This window comes from Watersipora subatra, chromosome 2 (genome assembly GCF_963576615.1).
Source record: "Watersipora subatra chromosome 2, tzWatSuba1.1, whole genome shotgun sequence".
NCBI lineage: Eukaryota > Metazoa > Bryozoa > Gymnolaemata > Cheilostomatida > Watersiporidae > Watersipora > Watersipora subatra.
Window position 1 is genome coordinate 41,893,107 of NC_088709.1, and position 12,839 is coordinate 41,905,945.

At 37.9% G+C, this 12,839-nt stretch overlaps 1 protein-coding gene across 1 annotated transcript; it reads right to left on the bottom strand.

Annotated features, from left to right (window-relative positions):
- Positions 1 to 3,398: 3,398 nt before the first annotated feature.
- Positions 3,399 to 12,091, bottom strand: LOC137388753 (uncharacterized). The gene is made up of 5 exons (XM_068075206.1): positions 11,983 to 12,091; positions 11,626 to 11,688; positions 11,002 to 11,190; positions 10,478 to 10,687; positions 3,399 to 3,866 (listed from the first exon to the last, which is right to left on the bottom strand). The coding sequence occupies exons 3-4, from the start codon at positions 11,157 to 11,159 to the stop codon at positions 10,483 to 10,485; spliced, it is 363 nt and encodes a 120-aa protein (XP_067931307.1). The 5' UTR covers positions 11,160 to 11,190; positions 11,626 to 11,688; positions 11,983 to 12,091; the 3' UTR covers positions 3,399 to 3,866; positions 10,478 to 10,482.
- Between the last annotated feature and the right edge of the window lie 748 nt (positions 12,092 to 12,839).

A 12,839-nucleotide genomic window follows, 5' to 3' on the forward strand; every position in this document is an offset into this window, starting at 1 on the left:
TTAAGGATACAATGTATTGAAATTGTAAGAGGCTGGTAGATAAGGCAAATAGAGGTGAGTAAGAAAAGTGCAGATCTGGAAGACTAGACCTATATATTACTATACAATGAAGTAGCACATTACATATTAATATAATAGCTTTGAAAACCAAATATAATAACAAATAGAGCAAAACCAGTTTAATAGAATGGTGTATTAGGTGTACAATATGACTATTAGCAGTGTTTACAATATGGCATGGGGAGACAATCCCAATGAAAGCATTTCAATAATGTTAGAGGACTTTCAGCCCTAGCAATTATTCATCTACAGATAGTTAGAAATGTTTGATCACATGACCAACCAGATTAACACAACTACTCATCTTTAGCGAATATTGCATGCTTATTTATCTCTTTAGAGTACAGCACTAGTATGTTACTAGTTCTTAAAAAACTGACCTCATCTTGGAGCAGTTGACAGCCACCGTTACTAACTATATTTACCTTGGTCATATAATCCTCAATTGGTGAGTAACCTGAGGAAGCCGACATAGACCCCTCACCTACTTAAGAACTTGTCTATTAGGTATATCCTCCATAGAAAGCCCTCATCCACATGAACTTAAAGATTTGTCTACAAGGTTTAACAGGTTTGAGGTCTTACGTTAATGTATTAATAGAGAGAAGAATGAAATTGTATGTGAACACTTACACTAGTGCCAGTTAATACACTATCTTTATAGCAAGCTGTAGGTAACAATGGCTGTGTTTATTTTGGACAGGTCAATATCTAAAGTCTGTCACATTTCTTGACACCATTTGTTGCATCTATTCTTATTATTGTCCTATGTTTGTGTCGATGATCAGAACCGCAAACAGGTTTTATGGGTAATTATCTGCAGTATTAATGTGAAGAGGATGGAATGGAGAAGATGAGGTCAATATTTACACTAATATGTAATTTTTATAACCATAACTCTGTATTTTCAACATTGACACATGACACAGGCCTGACATGTTTGTGCCATAAACACTGCATCATTACCTAAAGTGTCACTTCAATTTCTCACATGCAGGGTTCCATTCACATGTTGTCAATTTGTCAATAGCGTAATTTGTACATAGACAGGTAGATATACTGTACTTTATACAAAAAGAGAACCTCTCAACTTGGCCATAAGGTATTTGGATTTTGAAGAGTGTTAGAAGGTTGTTACTAACCTTTTATTAATAGTCAAAGACAAAGACAAGGAAATATTTCAGATAAATAAATATTTAACTGTAGTGTGCTGGGATGACTGATTAATAGAAGTTGTCTTCCCACGCTAGTGTTTACAAGCACTTAGCAGTTACTGCTGTCACAAGTCTTTACCAGTTGTGCTCAGAGAGTCAGCAATGTCTGACATAAATAGTTCATTTTAATTTCTGGTAGCACTTCAGAGTCTTGATACAAATGTGGAGGATTTTGCCGTGGCACTTTCACGGTTACCCACAAGCCAAGTAAATTACCAAGACCGAGTTGTTATCTAAGCATACAATGTATATTTACATGATAAGTATATTTGTATTAATACAACAAGGTCCAGCATGCATAAATAAATAATAAACAGTATGAGAATATAGTGTCTACTGTATGCACCGAGCTGCGCTGCTCGCGAGAGGAAATTAGCACCCCAAAAAGTCTCGTGAGAGAAGTCAAGAAAGCGCGATTGTTCCGCGATATATGACATTATCACAACCAAAGCCGTATAGCTCCAGAGTCTTGCATCAAGAAGCGGAAACAAAAATGCTGTTTTAAAACAAACCCGATCGACATACTGATCTTTAGGGCAAACTTTTTATTGACCTCAAAATCAGAAAAATTGACCTTATTGTTTTTGGAAATTGACTTTATTGACTTTAAATTTAAAATACATAGTTTTCTAATTAATTAACAAATCGAGCTGTCCAAGTGTAGTTTGAAAACATAACATTAATACAAGTAGCTACATATTGGATGCAATGCATGTGGCTGGGAAGAACTTTTGCGTTGACTGGTTTGGCTGTTCCACTTGTTTCTTGTGCTTGGCAATTTTCTGATGGCTTTCCACAAAAAAATAATTTAGAAATCTTTACCACACAACTGCAAAGTTTACAATACAGCTCATTGCCTGGTGTCTTGGTGAACTCGGTATGAAACTCTCTTATAATCTGAAGAACCTTCCCATGAGCTGATTGCTTAGCTTTTGGCCTTTTTGTCAGTGTAAAACTGACTACATGCATGTACTAGTAATATAATTGGGCAGCGAATGCTATAAATGGCAACCAGTGGCTTGAGCAGATTTCATCATGCCATGCTGACTCATCTTATACATAACGAATAAAACAAAAGGAAAAAACCCACCAAATTTCCATTAGGAAAGGGAAATACCCAAATACCTTAGTAAGGGGAAATTCTGAATTCCAAGTATGCATAAAGAGTGAAAATTGACCTAAAAGATAAAAATTGACAATTTATTGACCTTATAACTTGGCTATTAATGTACCTAGGGTGCTCATACGCGGTATTTTTGTGTTTTAAAGTGATCAAAACATGTAAAAAAAATTGACTTTATTGACAAAAGTTTGCCCTACTGATCTCTAATGGAATATTCTTACCTCGCTCTCAACATCTCACTTTTTTGCATTTATTTTATTTCTTTACAAAAAAAGTTGTTGTCTCTTGTAGAAAATTTTGTTCTCTTTCAAATGGTGTATGATACAACAATCAACTTTAAAGCAATTGCCAATGATAGTAATATTTGTTGGTTAATGTTGCGCCCTCTCCATTATAACTTATATAAAAATAGAGCTCCCATAAACGCTTCCGCTGGCCACGAAACTCTGTGAAACTATACGGCTCTGATCAAAACAAGGAACTAGCTCTGTTGATATTTGATACTCTGTCTTCCAAGCTTCAGTTCATGATTGAGCAATTGCTTATAGAAAAATGCAATGTCACTGCAGATTATGTAAATTTTGGAACTGATCATCTTTTTTCTCAACGCCAAGAACAAAAGTTAACTCAGTTTTTGTGAGTGTACTATTGAATGGAGTGAACTTATACTCCCACTTTGGGTAGTAAGCTATAAAAACGCCTTTGGCTTGGCTGATCTAATAAAGATTTATTTACAGTGGTGAATAGCACTGCTGCTATACAACTGGTGCAGAATATTTACATGCCACAACTCACTTACACATCCGCATTTCATCATGTGACTTTTGAAACAGATCAGTTGTAAGAGTAAATAACAATATCAAACCAATAATTCTTGATCAAATCAAGTCAACTGTGACCTACATAGACAATTCTTGGCACAAATGCAGGCATCAACCCATCAAGAGGCTCAGTTTTATCATCAAGCTGTATCAATAAATATAAGTAGGACAATTGGCCAGGCTGTGTCTTTATATCTTTTTACAAATGCCAAAATCGTCGAAATCCTCACCATTGCTACAGCATAAATTAGTAGAGCTTGACTAACAATGTCTGGTGTTAGCCATTAAAAAGACTCATGTTTGTGCCTCATCCAGGAATTATGTCCGCTTTATGATGTGGCGGATTAGGGGATAAAATGTGAGATGAAGTTTGAAAACACTTACAATGTATATCCAAAATGTTCATTGTGTTCTTTCAATAAGTTTTAATATATAAAAACCTTATTTGGAAATACTCAGTAAGATGCTATTCAGACTGCACGAGGATGAAGTCTCACACCTAACACACCTAAAATAATAAAACAAAATAATGCAAAGAGGTGAGCTTCCATGTCATATATGGGAGATGCTGGAACATCTTCTGATGTAGTAATGGTATCTTCTTGAGCCACTGGCAACTGATCATCATTCAGTGTGTCATAAAATTTACTACAATAATAACAAAAGAAAGTGTTACGAACAGAAAGTATACATAAGTGTTAACTAACAGATGGGACTTGAGATGTGCTCACATGCATCTTATTAACAATAATGAAAAGTAATTCCAAAAAACTGATCAATAAAATTGATTGAATGAATGATAAAAGATTTAAGGAGATGGTTTTTTAGATTTATAATATTTTACACTTATGTTCCATTCAAACATGTGGATTGGACAGCTGTGAATAAAAATGCATGGCCTGCTGACATTCTCACAGAGCTTTAGACGTGTAAACAAGAAACCATTATCATTCATAAGACATCATCATTTATAAATTCTGATGTGTACAGTTAATTAAAAGCGCAAGTCACAGCCATAGACTATTCTATACCCTAGGACCCTTATATTTCGCTAGTATTTAGTTTCGTGAGTAGCACACAGAGTAAAATTTCGCTGCAACTTAATTTCGCGGCTCTGATGAGTGCGAAAATATAGTGGTGTGAAAATAAATGCGGTGGAAAAAACATTACATTCCTCAGGTCCAGTTCACTAATAAGAAAAAAATTCAATTTGGGAATAGTTCGTATTTGTAAACCACAGGTTGAAATGTGTGGGTGAGATCGACGATTCAATTTGATCGCTTGCTGCCATTTGTTTCTTAGACTATCAATGACGTCTAGGTCCCTCCTGCCGTGACTTTCACACTCGAATCCCAAGAAGAAGAAAATAGATAGGTAACAACCAACTTCACAACCAAAACTGTATAACCCTTACGCCGTCATAAACGCATTTATGCGTTTTCTAGGGGCCACTGACATAAACGCAGTTTCTGACTTTCTCAGCAATTGTCTGGTAACCTGATTTTATTATTTGTTGACCACATAACCCACGGTCTTTAAGTGTTTTATGAAATTGACTGTGTTGTCCGAAGATTTCTCTATAAAATCAGCCTAAAACAACGAAGCAATTTTAAACTTTTGTTTGAGAATTTCTAATCTAAAAACGGACATTTTTCTGTGAGTTCATTAACTACCCCGCGCGAGTCATAAAACAGGTAATTAGTTGTTGATGACATAACAGACAATTTAGATTTTCGTGATTATACAGATAATTAAAGTAGAACTTGAAAAATACTGTATACATATTGTTATATGTTAGCTTGTTAGATGTTATTGATTGGTTATATATTTGTTAATAACAGAAGCATGCTAAAAGGACAACCAGTTATCTAGCACGAGTTTTCATGAATGCTTTGCGCATGTCACGCACATACGTATTTCCGAATTTAACTGAAAGCGAAACTAACTAAACGTAATCTAAATATAACATCTCCCATTCTGTAGAACAAACAGAGGCAGTAAGAAAGCAACGAACTAAAAGCAGCAAATGTGAGAAAACAAGAGTACAGACATGATAAAATAAGGTACTAGATACTGAAGAAAATTGTCACTCACGATACCTCAGAGGTCTCACCACAGTTCTACCAGAACGAGTACGTAAGGCCGGGGTCGTAACAGGAATGGATTTTTCCATGTGACTAGCACTTGAATCAACAGGCTGCTTGATAGGTGTGCCAACCAGTGGTACATTTAAAACCATAGGGGGACTTGATGCTGTATCACTAGTGTGTTTTCCTACAGGTTTTGATACAATGTCAGAGTAGGTATTTGCAGGTAAAGTATTGTCTGTCATAGTCACAGGTTGTGAGATCTGTCTGCTCGCACCTGGCTTAGTAAAATCTGGTCGTAGGTGCTGACGATTCCGTCGTAGCTCATGTCCTGTTGCATGATTTTGAATGACATAAGACCTGTCGTGTAGGTGATGATCTATCACTGTAGCTTTATGCCACTTGCCATCCTGACCATGAAACCTAACTGGTTGACCTGGTTTCAAAACAGGTCTTTCCTTGCAGACTTTCACGTCATGGTTTGCTTTCATGACTTCTTGTCGAGATGACAGTTTGGCATGAATGTATTTCCTGTCGTAAGCTCTAGGAAACAAACAATGTCCTTTTACTGGAATACCATCAAAGAGACTTCTGCCTTGCAGAAGTTGAGCTGGAGATGGCAAATCTGCTGCCAAAGGAGTGTTTCTGAGCATCTGCAAAGACCGCCAGAAACACTTGCCATCCTCATCAGCTTTGATCATCAGACGCTTGACGGTTTGAACCATGCGCTCTACTTGACCATTTGATCTGGGATAACCTGGAGATGATGTTACATGAGTAATACCTAGCTGTTTTGTGAATTCTCTAAACTCATGACTGGAGTACTGAGGACCATTGTCAGACTTTATAGTGAGAGGACAACCAAAATCAGCAAACAGTTTCTTAAACTCTTGTACAACACTTTTGCTAGTTGTATCACAGGGCTTAGACACACTAATCCACTTAGAGTAGTAGTCTACAGTAATGAGATAATGAGCATCCTTGAACTGAAACATATCACTTCCAATGACTTGCCATGGATGTGTGGGAATTTCACTTGGAGTTAGGGGTGCATTCACCTGAGCTCTGTTATGTAGTTTGCATATGTCACACCCAGCAACTCGATCTTCAATCTGTCTACTCATACCGGGCCAAAACAAAGCAGTACGAGCTCGCTGCTAGGTTTTTATTATGCCCTGATGACTTTCATGTAGCTGATCAATAAGCCTAGACTGCTTCTCATAAGGAACTATCAGACGATCTTCATAGAATAAGAGATTGTCAAGAACACTTATCTGGTTGCGATATTGCCAGAATGATTTTGCCAGTGGATGGCACTGCCTTCTCTGCTTTGGCCAACCATTCTGTGTGTATCTTAAGACTACTTGTAGAGTAGTATCTTTTACAGTCGACTCACTATAGTTATTTACATCAGTGTCAGTTCTGAGAATGACTGCACAGATTTCAGGTAGGGGATCGTCTATGTTTAAATCTTCCACTATGGTATTTACAGGGCATGAACGTGATAGATAGTCCGACATGTACATAAATTTGCCTGGTACATGAACTACTTCGTAGTCATAGTGCTGCATTCGCATTTTCATCCTCTGCATGCGAGGCGTCAGATCATGTAGAGGCTTCTTGGTAATATTTACCAAAGGCATATGGTCTGATTCAACCTGTACAGTACGACCATAGACATACTGGTGGAAATGAGTCAGCCCAAACTGAATGGCTAATAGTTCCTTTTCTATTTGAGCATAAAGAGTCTGTGTCGGTGTTAGTGATTGAGCAGCAAACTCTATGGGTTTGCCCTCTTGAGTCAAAACTGCTCCCAGACTATGGGAGCTGGCATCAACATTGACAACCACAGCTTTTGTGGGATCAAAATGAGCCAAAGTTGGTGCCTTACTGACCATACTTTTCACATTTTTGAAAGCCTCCTGTTGAGCCTTATCCCAGTGAAATTCCACATTGTTTCTAGTTAACTCTCTTAGAGGTTTAGTCACCTCTGACAAGTTGGAACAAAACTTGGCTAAGTAGGTCACCAAGCCAAGAAGTGACCTTACCTCACCTTTATTACTGGGTGCAACTGCTTCTTGTATAGCCTTTACCTTGGCAGGTGATGGATTGATGCCGTCTTTTGACACTGTGTGGCCTAGAAATTGAACAGCATGTTTACTGAAATGACACTTTTTCAGGTTTAGCTTAAGACCAGTTTTCTTTAATCTAGTTAGTACTTGACTCAATATGGTATCATGCAACTCCTTAGTAGGTGCATGTACCAGCATGTCATCCATATAGATCTCTACTCCAGATATATCGCCTACCATCTCGACCATGGTCTTATGAAAGAATTCAGGAGCACTTGTAACTCCAAAAGGGAGGCGTTTATACCTGTATTTCCCAAAAGGTGTCAGGAAAGTTGTAAGTATAGATGACTCTTCATCAATAGGTATTTGATGAAAGCCTGAGCTCGCATCTAGCGTCGAAAATACTTTGGAGCCAGACAGTCTAGCATATATGTCCGACACTTTTGGAAGTGTGTACCTATCACGCACTGTTGCCCTATTCAAATCTTGCGGATCTAAACAAATCCTCAATGACCCATCTGGTTTAAGCACAGGCACTATGTGATTTAACCACTCACTTGCTTCATCCGTTTTAGCAACAACATCTAAAGAAACTAATCTGTCAAGTTCATTTTTGAGTTTGTCTCTTATGGCATAAGGCACAGTCCTAGGTGAGCAAGCATGAGGTACAGCATTTGGCTTGAGCCTGATTTTGTGAATAGTGCGTAACTTGCCTAGCCCTGTAAACACTTCTGGGAACCGGTTTGCTATCTCTGATTTGTGACAGTCTGGGTCATCTTTGTTAACTAGTGATACAGCAGCCCCTAGTAACCCTAGTTGTTTGATTGAAGGAAAGCCTAGCAAAGTTTTTGCTTTTAACCCCTGTTCCAGCACATGAAATGGTATTGTATAAGATTTTCCATTGTAACAAAGCTCAATACGCGCCACTCCTATAACGGGCAGCGCATGACCCGAGTATGCAGTCAAACGGGTTAAACTAGGTGTAATGGAAGCCTTTGGTGAGATTCTCTAAAGCTCAGCGTACGGTATAACATTAGTTTGTGCACCAGTATCAACTTTGGTCATCAAAATGTCATTTCCATTACACACAAGCTCGATTAGCCATTCACTATCAACACTAGAGACATCACAACCATCATCTAGCAAAAACCATCAATAAATACACTCCTATTAGAACTCTGTTCAATAGCATGTACCGTATCACTAGACTGTATAAAAAATTGATCTGAATATTCGGAATTTTCTCTGTCTACAGTCACCTCATCGGTTTGTCGGAGCTTCTGCTTGCAAACAGCTGCAAAATGATTGGGTTTTTCACACAGTTTACAATTTTTACCAAACGCGGGACATGAACGAGGAGCATGTGATCTACCACAGTATCGGCAATCACGTATTATGCCTCCTGCCTGTTTAGAAACGCCTGCTTTATTGAATTTTGACTTTGATAAACCTAGCTTAACAGCAGCTACTTTAGTTTCATTTTGCATTTGCATTGAAATAGTTTCTTTAGCTCTCATTTTAGAGGTGACTGTGGCTAGTGAAACATCCTCATTAAGTTGAAGTTCAGAGCTCAATGATGTATCTATCATTCCAGAAAGGAGCCTATCTTTGACCATGTCAGTTTGTGTAAGCCCGGTGCTAAATCTACATTTAGATGCCAATGCATGTATGGCCCTAATGTACTCTTCAGCACTTTCATCAGCGCCTTTTTTACGTTGATAAAATTGAGTTCTATAGTGCAAAACATTCCTTCGTGGCTGAAAGTACTGAGTAAAAGCTTCTGTAACAACATCAAGTGTCCTCTCTTCTTCTTCATCAAACTCCAACTGATCATATATGTCATCACTCTCTTGCCCCATAATGTACAAAAGAGTGTCAACCTGCACTTCATTGCTTTGATATGCCAATCCACTTATATTGCAAAACCTCTTGAAGCGTCTGAGCCAGTCAGACCATTCAGTAGCAGCGTTAGCAAAATCAAAAGACTTAGGATTGTCAACTTTAATTCTCAGTGGAAGCACTCTAGGCTGTTGTGCCGCTGGTGTGTCAGTTTGTGCGTCTTCCGACATGTTTGCAAAGCCCTTGCAATAAAACGCAAAAATATAAGCTTGCCAATAACACAAATAAAATATTTACTAAATATAATGTATCTATAAGCCAAGGAACTAAACATCAGCATAGATTCGGATTGTCACAATGATATATCATTGATCGCGAAATAGACGGGTAAATTCTTTCTGTCTGCGCCTATAATAGCCCTTCTCAGCTTCACAATATACACCATATCACCGGAATACTTAGCTCAATAGCCTCCGTGCTGTGTCTAGACAATCAGGGCTGCCTAGTCGACACAGCAATTCTTGCCTTGGGTTCAGTGCCCTGACACCATGTTATATGTTAGCTTGTTAGATGTTATTGATTGGTTATATATTTGTTAATAACAGAAGCATGCTAAAAGGACAACCAGTTATCTAGCACGAGTTTTTATGAATGCTTTGCACATGTCACGCACATACGTATTTCCGAATTTAACTGAAAGCGAAACTAACTAAACGTAATCTAAATATAACAATGAAGTATCAAAAAACAAACAAAGAACAACAAAATAACATGAAGCAATATCGGCAATTTCGGTAAAATGGCTGGCACTAGGCTGGTAACGAATTTGTACATGATTGGTAGTGAAAGAGATAATGTGGTTGGACCTGATGAGGGTTGATATTGTTTTTGGATAGTAATAAAATTCATCACTGCAATAATTATTCTTCAATTTTACGACTTCACCTACCAGACTTTCATCCTCATCAGTTACAAATTCGGTGACTAAACTGATATTGCTTTGCCATGCTGCTCAGTCGGTGTATTAGCTATAATGAGTTTACCAGAAATTTCCCATTTATCCTAACCACAGACGAAAGTTGCCTGCATTTCTAATATTACGATTTTATTGTGGATATCAACGAACAAAGCTATTTAACTTCGCGTTTTCGCTCGTTCGTTATGATAGTTTAGTTTCGCTCATTAAATTTTCGCGAGAGGATTACACCGCGAAAACGCAAAAGTTAGATACATAAGTGTCCTAGGGTACCTATAAACATACCGGTATCATTTCTTGGAGTGAGTTTTGCCTAAAGAAATGGTTCTTTCCACACAGAATGATAAACTATGTGGGGCAGGGTGATTCTTCTTGGTTTCCTTCCCATAAGCATGTTCAGCAGCCTTCCTACGGAAACCTCCATGTTGGCTCGTTGTTGTGCCGAGTGGCCTTTTTCTTCTGACCACTGCTGAAGGCTGCACTCCAATTTTAGTCCTGTAATTATTATGATGTTTGTTCTTTTTCATGTGAAATATGTTTTGCGTTATGTCTTACATGGTATAAATCTGATGATACCTCAATTAATTTACCACAAAAATTTATCCAGAATATCTGATGAGGAGTGTCTGACACCAGCCAAACTATTAGTCCCAAAACCGCGGGGGGTGGGCCTAATAGTTAGGCATGTATCAAACAGCTATCAATATTGAATACCATATGAGGCATGCTTGTAGATTAATGTATAACTGACTGACTTGTTACCTAAACTATGGTAATACTACACCCTGCCAATTCACCCTAAAATTCACCTTTTTTGCGTACAACTGTATCCTTCTCCTGAAGACAATGGTGTGTTCAGGAGAGCGATTTTCTGACTCGCTGTACGGGCCTTCCACCGTTCAATGAAGGTATCAAAGGCCGGACCATACATAGCCACCTCATAGTAGTTTTCGAGTTTATCCGACATGTCCTTATGGAATGCATCAATAGCTGCTTGCCTTAAAAAAACTATAATATGTACATGATGTGCATATTATAAACAGTAATATCTCCCAGTGTTATGTAATCTTGTCTTTTAACTATTGAATCATCATTGTTCACACAGAGTATGTACTTCGGCATGAATCATAAAATGTACAATCATTTGAGAAGCAGAAATCATTACTGAATAAACTGACCAGGAGAGTAAACACACCACTGGAGTAATGAAGCAAGAAGCAGAAGGTGGTAAGTTTGTTGAACAGAGAACATAGGAAAAGGGGCTTCTGACGTGATTTTATCAAATCAATCACCACAGTAGCAAATAATAACCATCAGGTATGTTATGCCATGGTGATTGCTGACATGTCATAACAGGCATGTGTGACAAAATAGCTTATAAATAAAAAAACATGTACAAATATGTTGATCATGTGCCTTGTCTCGTGGCCTACCATTTCTGGCGCTGTAGTTCAGAAACCTTTGGTACCACTTCCACTTCTGAATAACTGTTCTCGCTAGAATGATAAAAACAAAACAATTGTTCACAAAATGTAACATATCAAGCCACCTAATGAATTTTAGTGTTTGAGTAATCATACCCACATATGACCAAACTTTATATTGCATAACACAAGTAGGTTCTATTTGAAAAAGACTATTTATAGTTTCGTACTGCAAGTGGTTCGAATGAATTCTTGGTCTCAAAAAATTCCAATCTTTAGTAATAGTAAGCTTTATAGCTGGCTTTTGTTAGTCATACATGACCACTCCATTTTACGAAGCGTTGATGGTTAATACTAGGCCAGTACCTTTTAACAATCTCTTCATATTCAATATGTTCTTCTACTTCTTCTGTATTAATCGTTTTATTATCTATAAAAGTATTGTGTTGGAGCGGCTCCAACCAGCCTTTCTGTGCTTTCTGACCTGTAAAATATTTTAGGATGTTTTATGAGAATTCACTGTGAATGGTCAAGCTTTACATCTAACAAGGCTAAGCAAACTAGTTGACTTCTTATCATTTTAAACAATAATTAGTCCTATGGTATTGCCTGTTGAAAGCCAAAACAAATCCTCCCTTTGGTGCTGGAGTGGCTTGTAGTGGTGTTCATTTGTTCCACGTTCAAATGCACTCTCCATCACAGCCCACAGGTGCTTACAGAGGTTTCCTGTGTTGCCATAAGTGCAGCTACACAAACCTAGGTCAGCTTGGACAAGTCTCTTGGTCTTCCCTATGACAACCTCATACTGGTCACCCACCTTCTGCAAAGACCAAGTAAGTTATAAATACATAAAAAACCGTAAGGTCATTATTGCAGCAGAACTTACTATACTTGAGGAACGCTTAATGGAAATATCTGGACTTAAAAGTTGCACTCCAGTTATCCTGGGAGACTTCAATTGGGATCAACTGCCCAATGCCTCAGACTAAAAGCGAGAGAAAAAAGATGTTGGAACTTTCAGAACGACTAAATTTAAGACAAAATATCACAAGCCCCACCAGAATAACCCTCACTAGCAAAACTCTCATTGGCATCATCATCACACGTAAGAACCTGTCCCCACTGAAGGCAGATGTTATCCCAAACAGCACCAGCGATCACGACATAGTTTTTATAGAGATAAACTTATCCCTGCATTGTTAGCCTCATGAAGTTCAGTAACT

Coding starts and splice junctions, on each gene's coding strand:
- LOC137388753 (XM_068075206.1), bottom strand. CDS start 11,159: ATGTCGGATAAACTCGAAAACTACTATGAGGTGGCTATGTATGGTCCG. Junction 10,688..11,001: donor TACAGTTGTACGCAAAAAAG/GTGAATTTTAGG, acceptor TAATAATTACAG/GACTAAAATTGGAGTGCAGC.